This window comes from Ylistrum balloti, unplaced genomic scaffold (assembly GCF_031769215.1).
Source record: "Ylistrum balloti isolate Yb309-2 unplaced genomic scaffold, AGI_CSIRO_Ybal_v1 Utg370450, whole genome shotgun sequence".
Lineage (NCBI taxonomy): Eukaryota > Metazoa > Mollusca > Bivalvia > Pectinida > Pectinidae > Ylistrum > Ylistrum balloti.
In genome coordinates this window covers 3,065,780-3,089,144 of record NW_026782299.1, presented here as the reverse complement: position 1 = coordinate 3,089,144, position 23,365 = coordinate 3,065,780, and the positions used below count along the sequence as shown (strand labels likewise).

Genomic DNA, 23,365 nt, shown 5'->3' with positions numbered 1-23,365 from the left:
TTCTTTTTTGTATTTTCAAAGTTAAGTTATATGTCTAATTACTGGATTATGTTAAACTTTTCAATAAAATGTACATGGCGACTTACTATGAATTCTTTGATAGAATATTAAAAAATTGCTTATAAATTCTCTCATACAATTGTTTGATAGTAATATAAGTATAACGAACTCACCATGCCCGTACCTGTCCGCTAGTCACGGTCGAATGGTTTGACTGTTGATGCAGTTTACGTTTGATTTATATATAGACAAACATTTCCCATCACTCTGGAATTCCAACAACATCGCCATGACACTTTGTAAACTGTTAATTGATTGGTCTAGCTATTATTTCCTGTTTTCCTTTATGTGTGTTTTTTTATGTCTTTTTTATTTTGTCTCCAAAAAAAATGGTGAAAATTGTCATTAATTCATGGTCTTTCTTAGGTATATCATTAGCTAATTATTCTAAGAATAAATAGATTTAGATAAATGTCTTTCTGACCATAATAATAAAAACGAAATAATAAAAATCCTTTTGAGAGTTTTTTTCTTTGTTTTTAATTGATTTTAAAAGTCTTCAAGTTAAAACTTATTGATGTTCTATGGTTTTCACGAAGTTTGATAAAGGAATCAGGGTGACCTTTGGTACACTAACATCAGAATTCTGTAAACTTTTGAACTTTAAATCAATAAGAGTCATACCATTTACCAACGCTACTCCTATATTCCATCAAATTATGTTGGTTTTTATTCATTTATCTATAACTAAATCTGTTTCACGTCATTTTCAAAGATAATTGGAAATAAGCCGATTTCCCTTATCCACAATTCTCATTTGGAAATCTATATCCATAGGCGATATTAAGATTTATTACTTCGATGTTTATTTATTTGCTTTGTGATTTTATTGTTTTAACGAGTTCTTATTTGAGGAGGAGGAATTGAATTCAGATGACGGTTTAAAGTCGACAGTGAGAGACACTTACCTTTCCGGAACACATCATTATCGTTGTAATTTCCAAAGGTCTTCGTGTCAAGAATTGATAAAATATCAGCATTTTCTTCTCGCTTTTAGACTCAGTTATACTGACTGTATTATCGTTCGTCTACAAAAATGTTTTAGTTCATTTAAAGTGCTATTAGTTCTAACTTGTTAGGTAGGCGATGAATCACATGATTGTGTATATAGTTCACTCTATCATTAAGCTACAGTAGATGTCTCTGGGAATATGTTTTCTCACCCAACATTAGATTTAAAGTTAATATGCGCGTCATTATTCGCCTTTTCACTTTAATGTGGTTGTCCCCACACCAAATTCGACTATCTCTTATAGCACGTACAGGACATCCGTCAACTAAACATTGAATACTAGGAGTGGCAGCAATTTACTTATCATTACATTACATAGGATCATGTCGAAACGTTTAGTTTTCGTGAATATAATGAAAAAGGACAGAAAATATTTACATAAATGAAACAGAATGAGGATAAGTATTTGACCAATGATGGCATTATTCTCGATATACGACAGAACCGATATTTCTTCTTGAATCATTGAAAGTGAGCTACGTCAACACCTAAACAATAATTTTAGCAGGTATTTTCTATTACGAAATACTCAAAAGTGTGTTATTTCATTATTTCATCAAATACCATATGGATTATTATTATCCTAAAAAAGTGCAATGTTCAAACGAAAATCTCATGAATGAACATGATTACTCATGCACTTGGGATGATTAACTTGTTTTCAATAACGAAACTATTTGTTTAGCCATTTGGTGCTGACCTTTATGTTTTTGTAAAATGACCAGTTTGACAAGTAATTGAATTATAGAAATACAATTACTTCTTAAATTGAATCAAAGTCTTAGTAGTAGCTTTCATGTTTCTAAACAAACCTATAGCATTTGAATTCCAAATGTGCTTGTTAGAGTTTACACGCGATAGGTATCGATGCCATATATACTTACAGACAGCTTTTCGAGAAGCGCATGTTATCAAGGACTATATAGAAGTTACACTGTCACCGTATGCTTGTAAAATACTTGTGTGATATAAAGTGTTAGATGCATGCGTGTGTGCTTGATGGCGATATGATGATATTTGAATACGTGGCATTATTAGCACTGACTTAGATCAACATGGGTGGTATGATTGATAACAACGACACTTACCCTTCAGGAACATCTAGTCTTATTCTCCATGTACCTTTTCAATGATTTTCGTATTTATCTCTCCATTATTCATGTTTTAATTTTGCTTTATATCGCGATGGTAAATCATGTGATTTGTGCCATTTTGTACTGTTTGGTCAACAAATTATACATTTCACAGATATTGCTCTGCCGAGTCACTAGTAACGACAATCCTGATGAACTTAATGTACGAAACTGAGAACTTTTAAAAGTATATTTTTATATCATTTATGCATTTAAACATTAGCATTAACATTACTAAATTTGAAATATTAACAAATTTTGAAATAAATCTATCTTGTTCAGGTTTCCTGCTAAATTCAAACGTTGAATAATATGTATATATTTTTTTTTTGAAGATACAATAAAATCGCCAAGATCACAAACATTGAAAGAAAAACCGAATTAAGGGAAATACACAACCTTTACACAAATCGGTTTCATAAATTAAGATATCGTTAACTAGATTTTGATTTGATGTGTTTTATGCTGTTACCATATATCATTACGCACGTTTGAGAGGAGTTCAAGCATTATTGGTATATGGTTATTCCATGCCTGGAATACAATGAACTGCTCTGTCGTCTCCAAGAATTTAGTTCTAAAATTAAGAGCGCTCTTGAACACCTTAATTCATAGTATACTATTGTCGAAATATGATAATACATTTTGCTTATAACGCCTGTCTTGCCAGACTGGAGAGTACAAGTGGTCACAACATCTTTATATCAGCAACTTACAGTTACAGTGACCTCAGTTTATATTAAAGTTGATATTAGATTCAATTCAGCCCCCAACGCCAACTGTATGATACGATATTGACAACTTTAAATTCTTCTTTTCAATGACTACGGCAAACCCACGTTCTATGCCACGTGGTGTTGCAAAGCTGGAACGTCACTTATGAAACAGAGGCCGCTCACACCCCTTGAACAACACGTGATCTTATTATCTTAGTATTTTCAATGGTCTCAATGTAAGTGATTTTCGTTACTTTTTGTCCCCATTTCGTCAGTTTTGAACTTTGATTGTGATTTTCATAACTTGTAGGCATATATTGTTGATATGAAACAGAAAAATGAATAACCAGTTGGTAGTACTTTCAGTAACTGATACGGAAAGCAGATTTAATGTATTGTTTGATAATATATCCAACAACATACTTTACACTCACTGATATCTGTGGGGGATTCATTTTCGTTTAATTGGTGGGTGCTAAAAACAACGAATTTATAAGTCTACGAAATGATGACCGGATGAAAGTTGACATACTTGAAGTGACCTGTAATTGTCTTTAAACTTAAATGCATTTTGATATTTTGACAGGTTCGGGAAAATTGACAATCTAGTGAAAGTTTGATGAGAGAATATGCATATCATCATGGCTTTGCATTATCGATGAACCTTTTTGATGTCAAAGGTTACATCATAGCTGTAATTAACCGCATATCACAATGAGAAAACAAAATTGACAGTTAATTTCAAGGCCTGGATCATTTGGCCTTTAGCTAAAGGATATTATTAACCACATATAAAATTAATCAATCTCCCTCTGTGTGTAGCTACGTAAAATCAATGCCAATTATACATTGATTTCCAGTTAGACTAATTTTCTGCAGAGACTTAATGTTGTCAACAGGCGAGACATGTTTATGTAAAAACAATGACAGTAATTGATTCATTAAGAACTTGATGGACTATCACTGGGTAAAGACACGTGACAACTGTACGTTTGTCTATTGAGAAATAACACATGGAAAACTGCTATAGTTCGCGTTACGGCGATTAATATTCCCAGAAACATGGAGGAAATGGCGTCGCTATCTATCTTATGTCATGACTTTACATCAATTTGGACAGGTTTTTGGTCACGCAATATGTTACAACTCTCTAAACAAAATCGAAGGCGGATGTTGATAGATCTTTTAAATCATAAAAGATATGTATATATTCATATCCTGGCCTAACAAAATCAGGTGTTGTCGAGGGAGTTAATTTTCGTACTTTTTTTCTAAACATTACTGTTTCATAAACATACAGCTCTGTACATGTACTTATACTTGTTATTACATCTCTTGGGCATAATAATTCCTTAATCAAAATTGCCATTGAAATCAACGAAAGTTTCCTCACCGAAAATAAATTAACTTACTAAGAGTTTATGAGGTAATATAACGCTATATATTAATAGATAACAAAAAATAATTGATCAAGATATCTAGGATACTATACTACAATAACCTGTTTATATCATAAATATTGTTGTATTTATTGTCACGAGTTCTGATATGTTTTTAGTCAGAACATGTATGTATATTACACCACAGCACTTGTTAAGATGTCAGTTATGGTACATAATTTGATCAGTTTTGTGTACTTCATTTACCATTCTCTAACAACCTCCAACATCTGTTATTGAAAGGATTTATTTTCACTTATTTGCAAAAAATCTAAAAACTAAAAAAGAATCGGAAAAATTAAAGAAAAGAAAACTTCATTTCATGACTTCAAAGAAAAAAAGACGTTTTCATTTTAAACTGAATTTTATTCGGGTAAATGAAACATGAACTACGTTACATCATGCATACCAAAATGATGCATTTATGCATTTTCCTGCTCATCAAAAACACTAATCTGCTGGCAATATATGTTTAACCTATGACTAACAACTATGGAGTGATTAGATAAAAGGAATTAGATGTGAAAACATAAGTAGTGTACATTATGTACTTCAGGTGAATGGTAGAGAAAAAGTAGGAAAGATTAAGATTTGTGATTGAGCCAGTTCGGTTGGATAGGTTGTTATATGAGTATGCTAAACTCGAACACTAATTATTTACAAAATATACAAGATTTTATTATCTTTTAATATTGCTGTTATAAATTTCGACATTTTGGTCATAAGATATATATATATATATATGACCAAACAGAACCATATAAATACCGAGTTAGTACGTTAAGGAAGTTGATTATCACGAGGCAAAGATTTGAAGAGGGCAATAAGAGATGGAGATTAAGAAATTATCTTCTAAAAAAATCTGTTGACGAAGGACTGTCAGCAAAATTTCTTGTGAGGAGATGACCTTTCAGGGTCAAGGGAATGCCTCCTTTGAGATGGGGTTTTTGAGATGTATACAAGGTAGGATTTTTCTTTCAGGAATATTATTCCAAAGGACTATATTTAAGGATAGAAAACTCTTCGATAGAAGTCTGTTGTACATAGGATGTTGTGAAGATCAGATGTACACGGAAGTACCAAATTGGACAAGTAATCAGGATTTCGGTGTTAAAACGATAAAACATTTGGGAGAAAATTGCATCATTTGTGCTTTCTTCTGTTTTCACTTAATAATTCCCGACCAATTTCTTGATGCAGTTTCTCTGTGATACGTTTTTTTAAACAGTCTCTTGATTGATTTTTTCCAGCTGATTGAAATATTCGTTACTTGAATTGTTCAAACCGACGTCAACGTAGACTAAAAGCAACACAAATTCACAGCATAATATCTGAAAACTTTTTCTATCGAAACCAAATTCTATTTTTCGAATGATATTAAATTTTGTTGTTACCCGTGTTATTATAATGATAACAAGAATCATCCAATCGCGCAATAAAGTAACGCCGAAATGTTTATGACAGTGCACCTTTTTCTATGCCGATATCATTAAATATGTGGGGATGTCAGGAGCTTCCTATTTTTCTAAATACAATAATATTTTCTCTCTTTGAAGATTAAACGCAACTAACCATGTATTAGACTATACAATGACATTTTTCTAAATCATTATGAATATATTTTGGTTCAGGATTTCATAATATGAACCATCGAGAAAGTAAATTAAAGCAGCGCCTATTCATCTCAAATAAAGAAATAATCCCAGGACCAGCACTCCGCAAGACAAAGATATGTCATCTGTGTAAGGACTGAATGTTAAGAAAAATATCACAAAGCAAATGGCACATTTTAACATTCCATGGTTTGTGAAGATTTCATGTCTTGGTCAAATGTCCTATTAGTATTAACTAGTCAAAGTACATTAATCAGAAAAGAACCGTAACACATAGCGTCAACACATATACTTTGAAGCAAATCAAAGCAAACAACATCAAACGAATAGAAATAAGAGAAAGAGGTGAAACATCAAAACAATGATATCAGAAAGGAATGCATACACAAACTTCTAATAAAGGATGTCATTTAGTTACACATCTGGTACTTATCATGAGGTTTGACGGACCGTCAATTTAAGACAAAAAGATGTAGGTCGGCAACCACCCTAAACATGGTAAACATATCCGATACATTATTTAGTAACTTGTAAATTTTCTAGATCATTGTGATATAAGAGATTAAATGTTTATAATCAAAGCTGCGATGATAAGACAGGTATCTTCGGAGTGTAAGCTATGCAGTTTGCACCTAACGTTGAAGAATGGATCACATATTGGGTTATGCAATCACTGATGTTCAACACAAACAGTAAAGAAACGTATCCAAGTATAAAAATAGCATTCACTAGTCCACAATCTGGTATTAATAAAATGCTTTAACATGGAAAATCAATAAGAACCGATAATTAACTTTTCTCTCCTTAGTAGTAGTATACCAGCGTACTAAATTTTAGAAACAAGTAATGTTGTTGATTCATTTACTTCAATGATTTCCTACCGGTATACTTCATTATAGAATTACTGTTAAATATCTGGTGTTAAGGTTCATATATATTTGAAGATTTGCTTACCTTTAAATATTTCCTATCAACATTACTGGAATCATGCAAATACATACCCTTTGTTACTTCTACGAACGAATCCGCTTTATGTCTAATGTTTACAATGTTGAAAATACCGTCTGGATTTAATCATGACTGGATAATGTTTTCATAAAAAGTTCATTTTGTTTGTCCTCTTACATATCAAGGTGGTTTGACGTTGGCTGTGTTCCTGCTGAGACATAGAGTTTGAACACGTTCATACTTATAACATCATTAATTTCCGTGGATGGTTTATTTTGTCGATTCCATACGTATTTTCACAAATTCATATGTCTACGAATTAATAAACTGTTAAAGATTTGACATGTAATAGTATAAGAGTATTTTCTGTTTAATAAATAATCCAGCGCCCGCAAAATAGTTCTTAAACATATTCAAACACAAAATCTAGACCCGCTAAAATAAATGATTTTACGATATCTGCAAAAATGTGTCAAATATCAGTAACCTCCTCCAGAATACCGATGATAAAGGCGTGTTTTAACCGGCAGGTGATTAATGATTCACGATTGCTATTTTCCAAAAAAGGAACAAAAATCATCAAAAATCAGAAAAAAATGTTACACATTAAATTATATGTATATACAGACTGATAGTGTTATTCAAGCTTTGCACGATTGTGTGGGTTTCTGTGTTCTAGATGGAATAACCACAGGTAAGGGAAATACCAATATGAATTGATAGATGTCTTGATGAAAGGATACGTTTTAATTACATGCACCTGATGATATTTCTCGGAATTACGCCATCCAAGCGCATCGACAGCATATTGTCGATCAGTGATGAATTGGCAACATTTGAAATTGTTTTGTATCTGACCAAACATCAATCATGATTTCAAATGTTTTTTTCTGTATTGCGTCGAAATCCAAATATCACGAGTTTAAGTGACGATTTACTTGACAGCGATGTCAACTGTAGTTCGTTACTTCCCTGCATGCAAAACACAGTAAAGATAAGTATGGTATTTCAGAATCATCTTAGTCGTTCATGTATGAAGTCCAACCTCTATATCAATACAGTAGGGCGTTTTGAATGGTGAATATGACTAAACAGACTGAATTTCCTTATTGTCACCTGTGTCCATATTTTTTTTACAGTTATAAGTATATAGGTTTTATCACCACATTAAACACACACTCGTTATATAGCCTTGATCAACCTCACTGGTCTGACAACTGGCAAATGTACAGTGTATAATACACAGCAGGTGTTTGGTGACTGGTCTATGGTCACTTGTAATGGGGTGTTTGTATTAGCGCAGAATACACTACAAAGACATACAGGAATTGTGTGTGTGTGTGTTTTAACAATATTTTTTCTATTGAAATTAAATGGTTCAATAGCGCGGTAGTTAACTTTTGAAGCGGTCTCTAATTAAGATGCTAATGGCCTTAATTGTTAACCCTGCGAAACGACCAATGAATGCTCAGTTGTAAAAACAAGTAAACGCTAGGAAGGCTAGCTCATCTGCTTACATGTATTATAAATCATTAATCACAATATACATAAACAAGGTATGTCGTAACATTTATTGGTAACATTTTATCACATGTACATGCATCATCACAAAGACATAACATGTTCAATGGGAACAATACACGAATATCGGCAGATCGCACACCATACATTCCGTCCAACAGATTGTTTTATAGTTTCACGACAAACAAAAACGTTTTCGTTTTTTTTATATCGTGCATTAACTTCAGAACATTTACAAACATTATTAATGTAACATTTTTGTCAAGGATTGTACAAGAGGCACACAAGTGAATAGCACCTTTCGGTACATAATTAGCATCAGAAACGATAGCGTCTAATACATGCATTACCAAAATGTCTAAGCTCATCCGACGCAAAGACTCAAAATTGGATTTATTATGCGTCATATATAGCACTATTGAAATCTTTCAAAAAAGTGTATTGAAATAAGTTTATGTAATTGCTAGCAGTCGTGAACAACTGGATATATCTTTCATTCATCATTATATAATCTTCTGTAGTCATCCATTTTTATTTTTTTTTTCCTCATGGTCGCATCGTCATTGTTTGCTGCACGATGATTTCCATTATGGTAGCAGTGCAAAGTTTCTCGGTGAAACAATGGGTGATATTTTTGTTCATTAGGTTACCCCATTATAAAGGTTTTAATTAAGATTTAGAAAATAAATCCTTACTAAATTTGGTCTCGTCATGTTGAAGTGGACAATGTGGGGTTTAATTTTTTTAAGATAAAAATTTAGCTTTGTGTTGGAGTTACTGTTTGAGCAGTCTCGAATCTGTGTCTACGCATCAAAAACTAGCTTTACAGGAAGTGAAATCTTCATAGTGTTTAGATGTGGTCATGTTGCTGAAATGTAAGTAATTTGTTACCATGACAGTGTTGTTGATTTTAAGATAAATGTTCAGAAATAAATATATTCTATAAAGTTGTAGTGTTAGGTTGGAATTACCAGTATTTTTGCATTTTAAGCATTTTTTCAGTTGGTAACCATGGCAATCACATGTCAGAAATCAGAGGAAATTTTTATTTACACAGATTGTATCTCTCTACTATTAATGTAATTGTTATGTAGTTTATATACATGTAATGATGTATTTTTCATAACCAAACTGCAATACCTGTATATCACAAACATGACCAATAATTTCAGAAAAAATGCAAATTAACTGTTTCCTGATACCTATGGTGTTAACACATTAAGATTTTCTCCAAGTTTTACATCATATCCGTCATATTCTCACGATGTTATAGCTGTGAATCATTGTAAATGCAGATATGTCTGGCAGCTTACATTGTTTACTGCTACGAATCTCCTACATCATTTAATGACATTGGGCAGGGCCTGTAGTAATTTTCTGCAATAAACCGGTGATTTCGTTATCAGCAAGTCCTACGTCATTTAGATTTTGCTCCTTTTTCTTTACCTGAAGACGTGTTTTAGTAATGGCCAGGCATGTTTTCTGCGATGTCTTTTTCTTGGACATGTTAAAAGTTTGTTGACACCATGCAGCTTGTGTCATTAGCCGCACTATCGGGGTCCTTGTTGATATTTCGATCTTCAAAATAAACACACAGAGAAAAAAACAAACAAACAAACTTGTTGGAGATGCTGTCCAGAATAAATCATATTTGTCAGTTGGCACCATATATAACGCCTCTTCCTGGTCACAAGTACTGTCTCTCGGTCACTCACGCTTAAACGTGTGCTAAATATGAATCTGACCGTCAGTGTAGTATTATCGTGGTAATTCAATATTGGAACTGGCTGGTTGGGAGCTAATGAAACTACATCCAATGGTCTGCCCGGAAGTTAGCAACACCGTCATTGTATCCCATTTACTTATCATCAATTGAATTTATTTGAAAGTATATTATACGTTCCGTTGTCTGTGATCGACCTTAATTATATTATCTCGAAACGTGAAATATGTAGGCTTTTATGTTTAACATAATGGTTTTATTTTTCAGAAAATATATATTTGGAGGTAACAACACTACAAAAAATGATTGATTAACAAATAACTCATCAATATTTTCAAAATGTCTTGTCTGGTATAATTTGTTAGCAGCTATCCTCTCTGGACAGGAATTATTACCTGATAACTCACACCTGTACGAGACAAACTATTCTGCATTGTTATTACATACCTTCTGAACAATGAAATAAGCAATCAAAGGCGGTGAATTGGTCATATCAAATAAAAGTATAAAGCCTATGGAGTGAACATATATGATTATGTATGTTGACAGTTTATAATCATAAAAAAAATATGAGACTGAATCTGTTTATATTATTGTACTGTCTGACCGTAATTTTCATGCAATCGAGAGAGAGAAAAATAGATAAATGCAGCTTATATCTCCTCACAAAGACTGCGGCATTTTAATTTACTTTGACCATATTGTATCAAATAACAAAATAAACATGATTGAAACTAACATTTTCATTTGTTAAACAATTTTCTTAACTAGAAGTCCAAAATCATCAGGTTACTTTTCATTGGCGAGTTGTGCGGCGCAATAACTTCTCAACGGAACAGAGGTCACATAAAAACTAAAGAAATCTTCTGTAGATCTGTGTATATCAAAGTATAAATATCAAATCGAAAAACATTTCAAAATAAATTCTGCCTTTATCACAGTGGTTACGATTTATGTAGAATGCAATTCGTAGCTTGATGTAACGTCAACACAATATAAAAATTGTAAAACATACTTCTAATTGTTCTTACAAGAAAGATAGCAGGTTCGGCTTGCTTGCGATCCAAGTCTGTTAATACGAGTATAACCTACAGAAAGTTTAAGATATTAACATTTCACAACTTAAGTCCGTGTCATGGAATTTCTGCGGAATGAAAACAAGCACTGTATTGTTGTTGTCCCCTTATTCGGTTGCTTTAATTTTGACCTAAGATATATATAAGCGGTACATTTTCATTAGAAACATACCTGTTAGCAGTAAAATTATGAGCTGTAAATAAATATGCTATATATCACCTTAACTATGTCCTTCTCAGAGTCTCTCCCGAAGAGTTTGTAAGAATGTCAAAATATGATGATAGATATTGTGTGACATCTTGTCTGAACACTATTGCCAACAATCTAGGACAGATAACGTCGATGTAACAATCATAGCTATTACTTGTCGTAGCTCAAACCACAGGTGTTCTTTGTAACTCTCGCTGATATAAAACAGCAGTGTCATTTCGAACCAGGAAGTTAATAATTGTGTCTCATGTTTTTATTTCGATTTCTAAGGAGAGAAAGTAGATCAAACACACATCGTGTCAATCAGTCTAGACATTAGCTATTTGTCACAAGATGCCAGGATTAATGGACGTGTCAGTTAAAGGAATCTTAGTTCAATGTGACGGTCTCGTTATAATGAATTTTATCACCGTATCAAACAACGAGTTTTCAGTTATAGTTATTTTTCCCTTCTACAGAAAAATCGGATGTGTAATACAGAATACAAAAAATAAAAAAAATTATCTTGGTAATGTTCACAGAAATTTTAAAATGATTTGCTTTCACATCTTAAAATTTTATTTTTGTTTATCGTATCAATACCTAAGCTGTACTGTAATAGGTGATATGTCATAGCGAGGATACAGACAATTAAGTTCCACAGTTTATAAATCCAGCTTCAGTTAAGTTCTTGATTCTGAAAGCGTTACGGCTTATAAAGTTCAACATTGTACACGGCATTTTATAATATTTGGGTGATATACATAGTCGATCCTACATGCAATCATTCTTACAGTGACACGCAGACACTTGCACGCTCCAATACACAGCACACTTATCAACATAACCATGTACTACATTAATGAATTACAAATTATATATTGTACAGATGATTGAAAGAACAACAATATCTTTAACATCGATATCAAGAAAAATATTTCACAATGTTTCTGAACGTCATTTAAATGCAATATTTAAGAACTTTCCAAGATTACCTAATTCAGCTTGTAGCCAAACACATGCATCAGAATGAAAAGTCTATAAAATTCTACACAAACCACCACGGGTAGGGAGTGTCGAACAACGCACCCCGGATCTTCACTTAAGGTTACGTAGGATACTAATTGACGGATCTATCGTGGCGCCTTAGCCTGGAGGCACTCCTTCAATGAAGTGATGACATCATGTGAATTATGACATCAACAAAGAAAGCGATATGAAGTGAGACAAATAACGAATTAATTTTTAAATTTTTCCCCCGTATTTTTCGTAACTTAAAAAGTTTTGTGACACACATGATCTTTCATTAGTTTCCATTTCAAATAACATTTAAGAGACAAATCTCGGATATTTTTTAACTTTACATCGTCTAAGGCTCGGTCAGGTCAACAAAATCTTAGATTTAATTCATCAGTCGAATATTGTTTTCGAATAGACACCTACCATAAATTATATATATGCTTTATAATACCTCCTGTATACTTCACGCGAACCTCCGCAGGCCTCGTCTAATATTAATGACCCATGTGATTATACACGTCAACACAACAATGACGAATTGAAAGCCTGCTGTCAAGTTAGAGATACACATGCTTATACAGTGAGTGGTTTAATAATTACGTATGATTTTAAATATGTCGATGTAACTTTACACCTATGAATGGAAAGAGCAATATTTTATTAGTTAAGAATATGAAATATCAAACACACACATATGTATATACTGATGCGTATAATTCATTGATCGTTTTCGAACTATAGATCTTCTTTTTGCACTGTGTTTAAACAAGCAGAGATGTAAGATTTTTGTATCCTAAGTCTTTACCTTCACAGTTTTTGCTCCAATAGTTGTTGAATTAATTTCAATGTTAATCTATTATTCTACAAATGTTAATATGCCAGTATAATATTACTTTCTTATTTAATAGTGTAGTGTAACTACACGTATTCAATACCGCATCCCTACGACACATCTAGTGAGAGTGGATCAGGACGTAAAGTTGATAAAAAAGACACCAAACAAAAATGATTGATTCATCGTTTTGTGTTACTTTAATCAAGTATTTGTTTATTACTGTGTTTGGAGGGATGCCAATTCGGTTGATCTATGGCTATTAAGTGATAAACCTTTCGTGACAGGAAATAAAATTAACGTCAACTGCATCTATCTTGAAACGTGTGTCGAAGTGACTGAAATAACCAGTCACAGGTACGGGCGTAAAAAAATCTTAAGACGTCGACGGGGTCCGTACGCTATAAATAAAAAATCTAACAAAAATCACTTAGGGGCGATATGGAAATATTTTCTTACCTGAGCTCGTTTTCCTGCCCTTCATCTTGCAACCTCCGGTGCTCCACACTTTAGTAACCCCGGAGTTGGGATTGTACACGATGCAATATACTGTTGAATGTTACAGTAAACAAAATTAAGCATCTGGCTTGTTTCCAACCATCGTTTTATATTTTTGCTATTATACTTCAAATGTGAAAATATCTAAAAATAGAGGAAATGTTTTAAACTAAAACGTAAGATTTTACGTGGATTCAAGAAGAAATACGTCCTTCATAGATATAATTTTGTGCCTTTTCTGATCATTTATCAGTATTCATAACATTACTGCGTGGCGAATCTGGATAAGTGTGGGCGCTATATACAAAAAACAACCCGATAAAAAGATATCATTAATAGTTGATATCGTATCTGGAATAGGAGAAGCTTAAACACAAGGAATAGGATAACATAATACTGCATACGGTATACAAGTAATAGTTTCTAAACATAGATATCATTTTTTCAGACCATGACGAATATTATTAAGATATTCACAGGTCCACACATGTTCGATAGGCTTAGATAGAGTCATCGTAATAAGGATGTATAAAATACAATCTTTATCTTATATTAAGAAGACTGTTAGTTTTTGTAGCCATTTTATATCGCTATTTTATCAAGATAATTTCACTGGACAATGCCAAGTAGAAGACACAAGGGAAACAACTCGTTTTTATCTTCATTATATTTTTCTGCGGAGATGATATTTTCGCAATATACAGCGTGATCGTCTACATTTGATTCTCGAAATACAGAGACACGTGAATTTTAGATGTTGTTTTACATTCTTGTCGGGAAGTGTTAATTCACTGAATGTTTAACTATATCGCTTTTGATAGATGAATATTTCCAACAATGCGGTGCACAGTAACATATCTTGAAAATAAAATCAACACCGATTATTCAATCATAAATTAAGATTTTAATTCAGTAAAATCTTCACGTAAAAAAATCTGAAGACATAAGTAAGATAAAACATTGAATGGAATAAATAATTCAGATATATTTTTTATCTTATTGTGGATTTGTGTAATTAATTAGTAATGCAGTAAGCGGCATATCATTAAAGTCATTTAAACGTTTACATTTATTTACACTTCCCATAAGGTGACTTTTGTGAGTAAAGACGTTTTGAAGTCCTAACTGTTAACGGCATTTTCTTGTATTTATTACAATCTCTCCATGGCCATCCTTTACCGTAATCACAATAAAATGTCATAAAAACTTCCCCGTTATAAGACTGGGGACAGTAATCAGATTTAAAATCCCATCGACCGAGCACAGCCTCACCAAATGTATTGCTATACATGCGGGGAGTGCGGGTGTTTGCCTTTATTGCCCCAGAACACGGGACGTAACGGGGTGGATTTGAATTCCGAACAAGACATCTCGGCTGACAGACTCGACCGTATGAATCATATGCATGGATAAAGGTCCGACTTGGTCCAAGTGAAGGGTTTCTGAATCCAACGTATGTGTACGATTCCATCACCGGATGTCGAGCATCAATCATGGCGTAATCTTTGTATGTCCCAGCGTAGTTTATGCCATTTGTCTCTATAAAGATCTTTCCGGCCCCTGATCCGTATTTGGGACATTTTGGATACACCGCTGGTGTTCCTCGTTGCATATATCTCTTCATTTGATTGTAAATCGTTGGATTATACATGTCAAATCCATCTTGTATTTTTCCTTTGCGAACGTTTCTACCATCAAATGATAATCCCTCGGGACGGCGATACACGACCCTAATAGGCATAAAAGCCCATCTATTAACGTCGGAGACTCCATCTAAAGTGAATGTGTTTTGGATTCCTTGATTTATTGCTGATGAGAAACCGAAGTTAGAGGGAAATGTTAATGTCTGTGGAGGTATGTTTTGGCGTGGAACAAATCCACCATTGTTCGGCATACCATTATGTGCCATAGATGGCACACCATTCTGTGGTATAGCTGGCATACCGTTATGAAAAACTGTTGACATCCTATTTTGTGCCATTTGCAATGGTATTCTGTTCTGTGCAAGTCCCTGCATGACATTGCCAGATATTCCATTATTTCTAGCTCGTGGAAACTGAAAAGGACTTGTCATTGCCTGGTTGATGTTAAAAGGTGTTCTCAACGATTGGGCTGACGACTGACCTCGATTGCCACCCATGGCGGTCATCATTGCTCTTATATTAGCGTTGGATTGTCCCCTTGCTGATGATGTACGTAACAGATTGGTTGCGAGATTAGTTCCGGTTCCCGTGCCACCATCCGTAAAAGCCCCAAAAGCACTTCCTGCTCCATCAGCACGTGGTCCCGAGGGTAATGGCGTGTTTCTGGCCCTTGGATCCACAAATGATGACGTGAAAGTTTCGCCAAGAGCAAGGGGTCCTTGCGCCTGAGCGGCAAGTGATGCTACCGACACTCCGCCGAAGCTAGTTCCGGAAGCTCTTGCTTCTCCTACAGCAGAACGATCTGCAGATACGCATACTCCACGCGTTACATCACAAAACATGTAAGGAGAACCACATGCAGGACATACTGGGCTGCGTTCGTATCCGTAGATATCCCTAGTGAAACGGTCACTGTAACCGTCTATATTTCTATAATCTGGAAAACCATCCATCACGCGATCCCTAAAATGGGCAGGTCGGTCTCGGAGATAAAAGTTTGGTAAATAATCATTGGTTGAGTCGATTCCGAAATTTCTTTGTTTTAATCGGAATTGTTCCCATAGATAATCAATAAAGCAATGATGAAAGAAGAAAACCGGATCCTGCGCTGATGTTGACAAACCTCTCATCAATCCACCTACCCAAGCGTGAACGCCGTCGTGTTGACGCTCCAAGACGTTTTGACGGAGCCATGGTCGTTGTCCGTACCACACAGTTATTTGCCAGTGAAATCGGATGTTGTTGTTTGGGTTGAGGATATTGTTAATAAGGCGTTTCTGCATCAATGATGTACCAAATGACGCAATGTTTCTGGTTAATAAACCACCTCCCTCCACCACCCAGTTAGAAAATGGTCCTATATTGACCACACCGTCGCCGTTGCCAAAGAACTGTGATGACCAAACGATTGATTGAATGGGGTCGTTCATGTCGAAGTCGAGGCTTGAATCCCAGTAGGCCAAGGTCACCGTTGGGTTAACTTCCATCAATGCCTCCTCCAGTCTTGAAATATAAATTATTCAATATTATCAATAAATATTCTCTTGTATCAGTCAGCTATCGTTTAAAGTGCTTATCAAAAAAGCTGTTCTCTTGTTTTTCATTTGGAATTGTATAATCTAAATCAGGTTGTTTTTCTAAATTAATGTTTTTTCAAGCTATTTCTTTATGAAAAATAATCGAGTGCTTAGTCGTGTCAGAAAATAATAAAAAAGGGTCTGTAGCCAAACTTACGCAAGCAGGTAAACTCTATGCCAGCCGAGAAAGTTTGGACCATTGTGAGCCGACGTGATAGCCATATTCTGATGGAATGAGGCCAATGTGTCATATCGCCCGTTCTGAATAAAATAGAACGTTGAAAGTGGTTAAACAGATCCTTCATGTTAAATAACTGAATCTAAGATATCGTTTCTCAAATTGTATGATTCAATTAAACTAAAAATACAATTTAAACGCGGTCGCACCATAAATATAAAAGTGAATATAGCAAATCGTTCGTTTATATGAACTTGACTATTGCCAACTTGGATATTAAAGAAAAAAAAGGTATTTGTTTTTACAAATAATTAATTAAATGCTTATCAAATATAACTTTTTTGTGTTATAACAGAAACACCAAAGTCATATGTCTATTTTATCAGATCAGCAAAACAAAAAGTGTTAAAGCAATCTTAAGAAAAAAATGTGCAATTACAAGTGGAATACATGACATAAGATCAGCATGTATTGAAACACTACCCTAAGAATTTACAGATGAGCCAATCCCAAAGCAATATTTCTCACGTTCAAACTTGTCTTCGAAATTTGTGTTGTTTGAGGCAAAGATTACTTGTAATCAGTTACATGGTAGCATACATAGTAATTTACTTTTAAACTAGTAGCTTCCATTATTTTCCAGGAGAATAATTCTCCAGAATTTCATTGTAATATAATTTAATTGAAAGGATTTTAGTGAGTATCAAGATTATGAAAAGTCTGTAAATGTATTTGTTACATAACGGGCGGTAGGGGCACGAAATTTGTGCCTGCGCTTAGTCCTTGTCATATTTCATCTTACAGTAAAAATATAATCCATACCGGATGTTGTTTTTTCATATAAATCTGTCGAAATTCAGCCTCATCCGGTCGAAATTTAAAGATAAGTATATATTAGTTTAGTACTTAGGGAAAGAATTTGCGTCTTACTTTCCTGCCGTTAGTTGTTTTCATTTTTAGTCTGGTGATATATACTGCACACACTGGCAATAGATCCTTTCATGCGCATTCTGTAATATGTTTTATTATATATTGTTAAATAATGCACAATTTTGCTAATATGTGTCTTATTGAGCATCACCCTGGTGTATCAATGTTTGTACCATTGCATACCTGTTTTAGAACATTGAATGCTTCAAACAGTGCGCCTCTTTGTTGGTCCGTTAGTCGTCTGATTTCCTGCCTGATTCTTATAGCCCCTGCTTGGCGCTTGTGACGTTTTGAAGCGTATTTCCGTACAAGGGAGCTAACCCATGCCACTTCTTCCGCAGTGATATTTGAGTGGTATCTAAGATTATTCGTTAATGCCAAAAAGCTCTGGACACAAGAGTGCATTATTCCAGCTGCCGGATAATCTTCAACACTGATATTTCTGGTCTCCATTTCCAGACAGTTATACAGACCCGTGTCTATCGGTTCTACTTCGATGTAGGCGTAACAGGAGCTAACCAGGAACAGCAAACCCACGCAGAAACATTGTGCTATGGAACTGACTTTCATCTACGAAAGCAATGATACAATAAAACAAGATAAAAATTCCGGGAAAAAAATTCATTCTGCTTCAAAAGTTTCTCACTGGCGTGAAAAGTTGAACTATTGGAGAAAAATATTTAAAAATCTCATTTGCAGGATATGATATTACCTTCTTCCATTAGTATAGAAATCACAAAAAATAATTGTGTCCCTCTAACCCAATTTAGAATGCCTTCGTTTGGGAGGTCTATCAATGTTACGTCCTTGACAGAAACTTTAAAGTTCTGGATAATATTTTATTGTGACTCGGGGTTGGATTGAAGTTTATTAAGGTTTCCTACTTGACAGAGACTCTAAAGGTCTGAAGAACCGGAATACATCGAACACACAATCACGATTGTTATTTTCCAACATTGCAGGAAGTCACCAAACATGTCTATTTACGTCTAATTAGCGAGAAATTATATTGATAGTTTACTTTTATTATTGTTCCATCAAAGATTATAATGAATGAACGACTTATAAGCCATCTTAGTTAAAAAAACAAATCAAACACTCTCTTAATGATGTTTTTTCTTTACAACAAATACTAGCTTTGCATTACCAGTATTTGAATTAATCTTCTCAATATATTATAATGTTTTTGAAGATGACGCTTACTCTTCCGAAACACCAGTCTTCTCTTTGTATTTTTTCAGGAGTCTCCGCGCAAACATTTGTTTTGTTTATATGTTACAATTAATTAACTGTTTTTTAATTCAGTTTCTGATGACATGTCAGTATTAGCTTGCTTTTCTAAATCATAGTTTTTGTATTTTGGCTATTTCTACATACTGTATATTCCAAGAAATCTAAGGAATACATTACTTAAAGATGATTATAAAACACCTGTCACTTTTTAGGTAGTGTAGACTTAAAAAAATGATCAATTTGGATAGAATATGACCTCGAAAATAGTATTTATATATTACAAACTAACCAATGATGTTTTATTGTCGATAGCCAAGTGATAAGGAGTATATCATGCTAAATGCGAGTTCAATGTTTTCAGTAAGGAAATGATGTACATATCCTCCATTGTAATGTAGCATTGATAAGTAACAATGATAACAGTTATGGAATGTCAACTTGCAAAGAGCATAATATAATTTTTCATCATCGGAATTTTTTTTCAACAAGTATACCAATACTAGGATTTCTCATGATACTAGAATAAGAAAGAATCAAATAGGCAACAAGCGATATAAAGAAATATTTAATGGCAAAGTAAGAATTTATCAAGAAACATTCTGTCATATCAACTTGTCCCTCTAGTTATTTCATTGACCTTTCCCTCAAACTAACAATACTGTCACAAGAAAGTTGGGGAGATTCACATGTCATGTCAGATGAAATACTGGCAAATATCTGATGTCTACATAAACGAATTACAAATAAGATATACAAACGGTAATGTTATTGGGCCTTTACTAGTTCTCCCCGATGAAGTTATGAATTATGCTTTAGAAAAAAGGTAGATAAAAATATTAAACTTGATTACGCTGCAAAGATGTATGGATGTCAGCGCAGAATTATAACCAGTTTTGATCAATATCGATTATCAAAGAAATGCCGATGAATTGTAAATAAAATAAAAAGAAAAAATAAGTGTATCAGAATCATGTTCATCAACACATAGGTGAATATATATTCTTACCTTGGTCACGTCCAGATGTCTAGGTTTTGCTGATCCGGACGATGTTTAAGACTTTTGTACAAAGGCGCGATGATATTTATAGTCGTCCTTACATCGTCGTTACAAATATACAATATGTCACACAAGGAAAAATATATACAATCTACCACCACAAAGGTGAAACCATAAAAACACGGAAAATATGGAAAGTATTTCTTACTACGTTTCAGCAGTCCGTCTTCTGGATGACGTCACCGGAAATAAGATTTGTACTCTAATTTCAAATTAATCATCAAAGAATGTTCTATCACAAAGACGAACAGGTAGATTTTATCATCATGTGCGATAATCGTTTGATTTTACATTATAACTTATGTCTTTTTTGCATGATATACATTATCCATGTTTTTGTGATTGATAGGTTTTCACTTTATGTGCTGTGTCTTATGTCCAAACGTGACAAATAAACGCATTTGAAAAATGATAATAGGTAATTTATTAAAAGTAAACATCTTTTTGTGATTCTTAGAGTTTGATGCAGGTGCCAATTTTCTCTTCTTTTTGTAAATGTCGCAGTTGACCTTTCAATAATCGTTTCTTAGAATAATCTTCTATAACAGGTAATTCTTTTGCCATGCCTTAAAAGGATGACAAAGGTGTTTATTTAGACATTTAAAAGAAATCAAAATGAAAATGAGACTTATTAACTGGATGTTAGCTATGCACCGCATATCTTTTTTTTAATAAGGAATAACTGAAGAACTCAATTGTTATAGAAAGGCATTTTCCTCACAGATACCTTAGAAAGATTGATGAATTACTAATACTATGGAAGTTGCAATCTACCACAGGTAACGATATAGTATGCACAATTTGATGTTAATTTGCTGCAACTTACATTTATCTTCTTATTTCGATTAATATAAACAAGGATTGAACGCATGTTCTGTGAAAACTTTCATTTTCTGGTGCTTTTATTTGTGATATTCTGCCCCCACATAACCAACTTATTCATTTGTTCACAAATAATTCATCTGTTATATAATTTGCACGGTTATTTATGATTAAAATTGGATTCCGTAGGTACTTTTTAATAACCACGGATTTTTAACCACACAAAATTATATATAATATCCCTTGGCCTTAAGTTGACCTTAACCTTCAACTGTTCCTACTCTGTTTAATGAGTTAATTATAAGGAAAAATATTAATTCATTGTCGTAGGAGAATGGCTAACACTGCGCTCTCTAACTGACGTGTGGTCAAATAAATGATGTATTGTTTGCATAAAAAAGAATGTTATTTCCGTAAACGTATGGGGACTTTCTCAAATGTTCAAAACCATATATCATTCGTACAAAACCACCGAATGAAGGGATGTGAAAACGCCCTAATCTGTGCGATATTTTGATGATGTTTAAAAAGGTTACGATGATAAGTATAAAACAACTATTGCTAGATGTCTACACTACAAAGGCGGAAGTAACGTAGGCGTGATTTATCAGTATTTTTATCTTTCATTTGAACATTTATTTAATGACTACTAATAAATGAATGAATTAGAGAAAGTGGAACAATAGGTTGATATTGAAAGTGTGATTTTTTGTGCAATAGATAGGAAGTTGTGTTGAGTTTACCAATGTGAAAAGTAAGTCACCAACTGGAGGTGGCTATAATATTTGGACGTAGAAACAATGAGCCAAAACAGCACCCTATTCGAGGTGATCTCCACCTATTGTCCTCGCCTCACGTGCGATACCCAACATCTCTCCTATCCCACCCTCAACCAACATTCACGCTGTCTTTATACCTCCCTCTTTACATGCAAAACGTCCGCTTAAAAGTCTGTATTGTCAGTTAAATTATATAATGTGTACGGAGGCTAGTTCAGAATATATATGAAGATCAACTATCTTGTAACATGTAATTTTACATTTGTTGAATGACGAAACAGGTGTGAGTGAGAACATTTTCTATATTGATATCTAAAGGTTTCAATAAAAGTAGCATAAATAATTCATGATTGGTATTGATACTTTGTTAAACGTTTCCTCAACTCACCTCTTTTTAATATATTGATCGATGATAAAATCTATATATAATCTTGTATATCATTACATAGCTTATTTGATGTTGTCTTTGATTTGTGTTGTATACAAATTAATTTAAGCTCTAAATTTAAACATTTTAATAACTGCCTGTGATGTGGTTCCTTTTAACAGTGATATAAAGGTCTGAATCTGTTATATCTGTACACGGTAAAGTTTAAACACAATTTAATCGAAGCGTTACAAGTTTTTGTATAGAACCCATGAATCCTGTTGAATAAAGGTTATGTTTTATATGAAACACTCCAAGGTTATGTCTAGTAATACGTTTCTGTTATGAGCACTTACTCTCATATTCCAATATTACATTGTAAACCAGCTAATTCCAGAAATAAAAATTAAAACATCGTCAAAATTTTTGACCATTTTAAAATCAAGTTATTAGTATAGTTTTTCGACACACACTCCACGTCCATAAAATAAGAGGTTCTTCAACAACATTAATGCGTAATAGTCGGGTTGGTCGGATCTCAGCGGTAATAGTTCGCCTTCCATATGGCCGACCGGGCTCGATTCATAGATCGGCCGTGAAAAGGTAGAGGGTCCCCTGTCTGACTTCGCTGGTTTTTCCCGGGTACTCGGTTTTCCGCACACAGTAGGATTACTTGTGCGCTTATATCCAGGACATTAAGAGTAATAAGTATAAAACGAAATAATTAGTTAAGCAATTGTTGTAAATTGATAAGGATAATATAAAGATTGTATATATTACATATGTCTCTGCGTTGAATAACTATGCTAAGCGTCAATCTATAGATAAACCTAATTGCTACTTAGTTGTCTCACCTGACCCGAAAAGAAATGCCATCCACCAATCTAAGGTCACAAGGGTAAACTTTGTAAAAGCAACAAACGACCTATGCTGGCTAACGATCAATAATCAAGAGATGACGTTTAGATTCAAACAAATTTTGCAAAAAAGAAAAAACC

General features: G+C 33.7%; 1 protein-coding gene across 1 annotated transcript; it reads right to left on the bottom strand.

The window, feature by feature from the left end:
- Nucleotides 1-14,850: 14,850 nt before the first annotated feature.
- LOC132554969 (uncharacterized) lies at nucleotides 14,851-18,679 on the bottom strand. Its single transcript, XM_060219297.1, has 3 exons — nucleotides 18,293-18,679; nucleotides 17,159-17,262; nucleotides 14,851-16,927 (listed from the first exon to the last, which is right to left on the bottom strand). Exons 1-3 carry the CDS (start codon nucleotides 18,677-18,679, stop codon nucleotides 14,851-14,853), a joined length of 2,568 nt encoding a protein of 855 aa, XP_060075280.1.
- Between the last annotated feature and the right edge of the window lie 4,686 nt (nucleotides 18,680-23,365).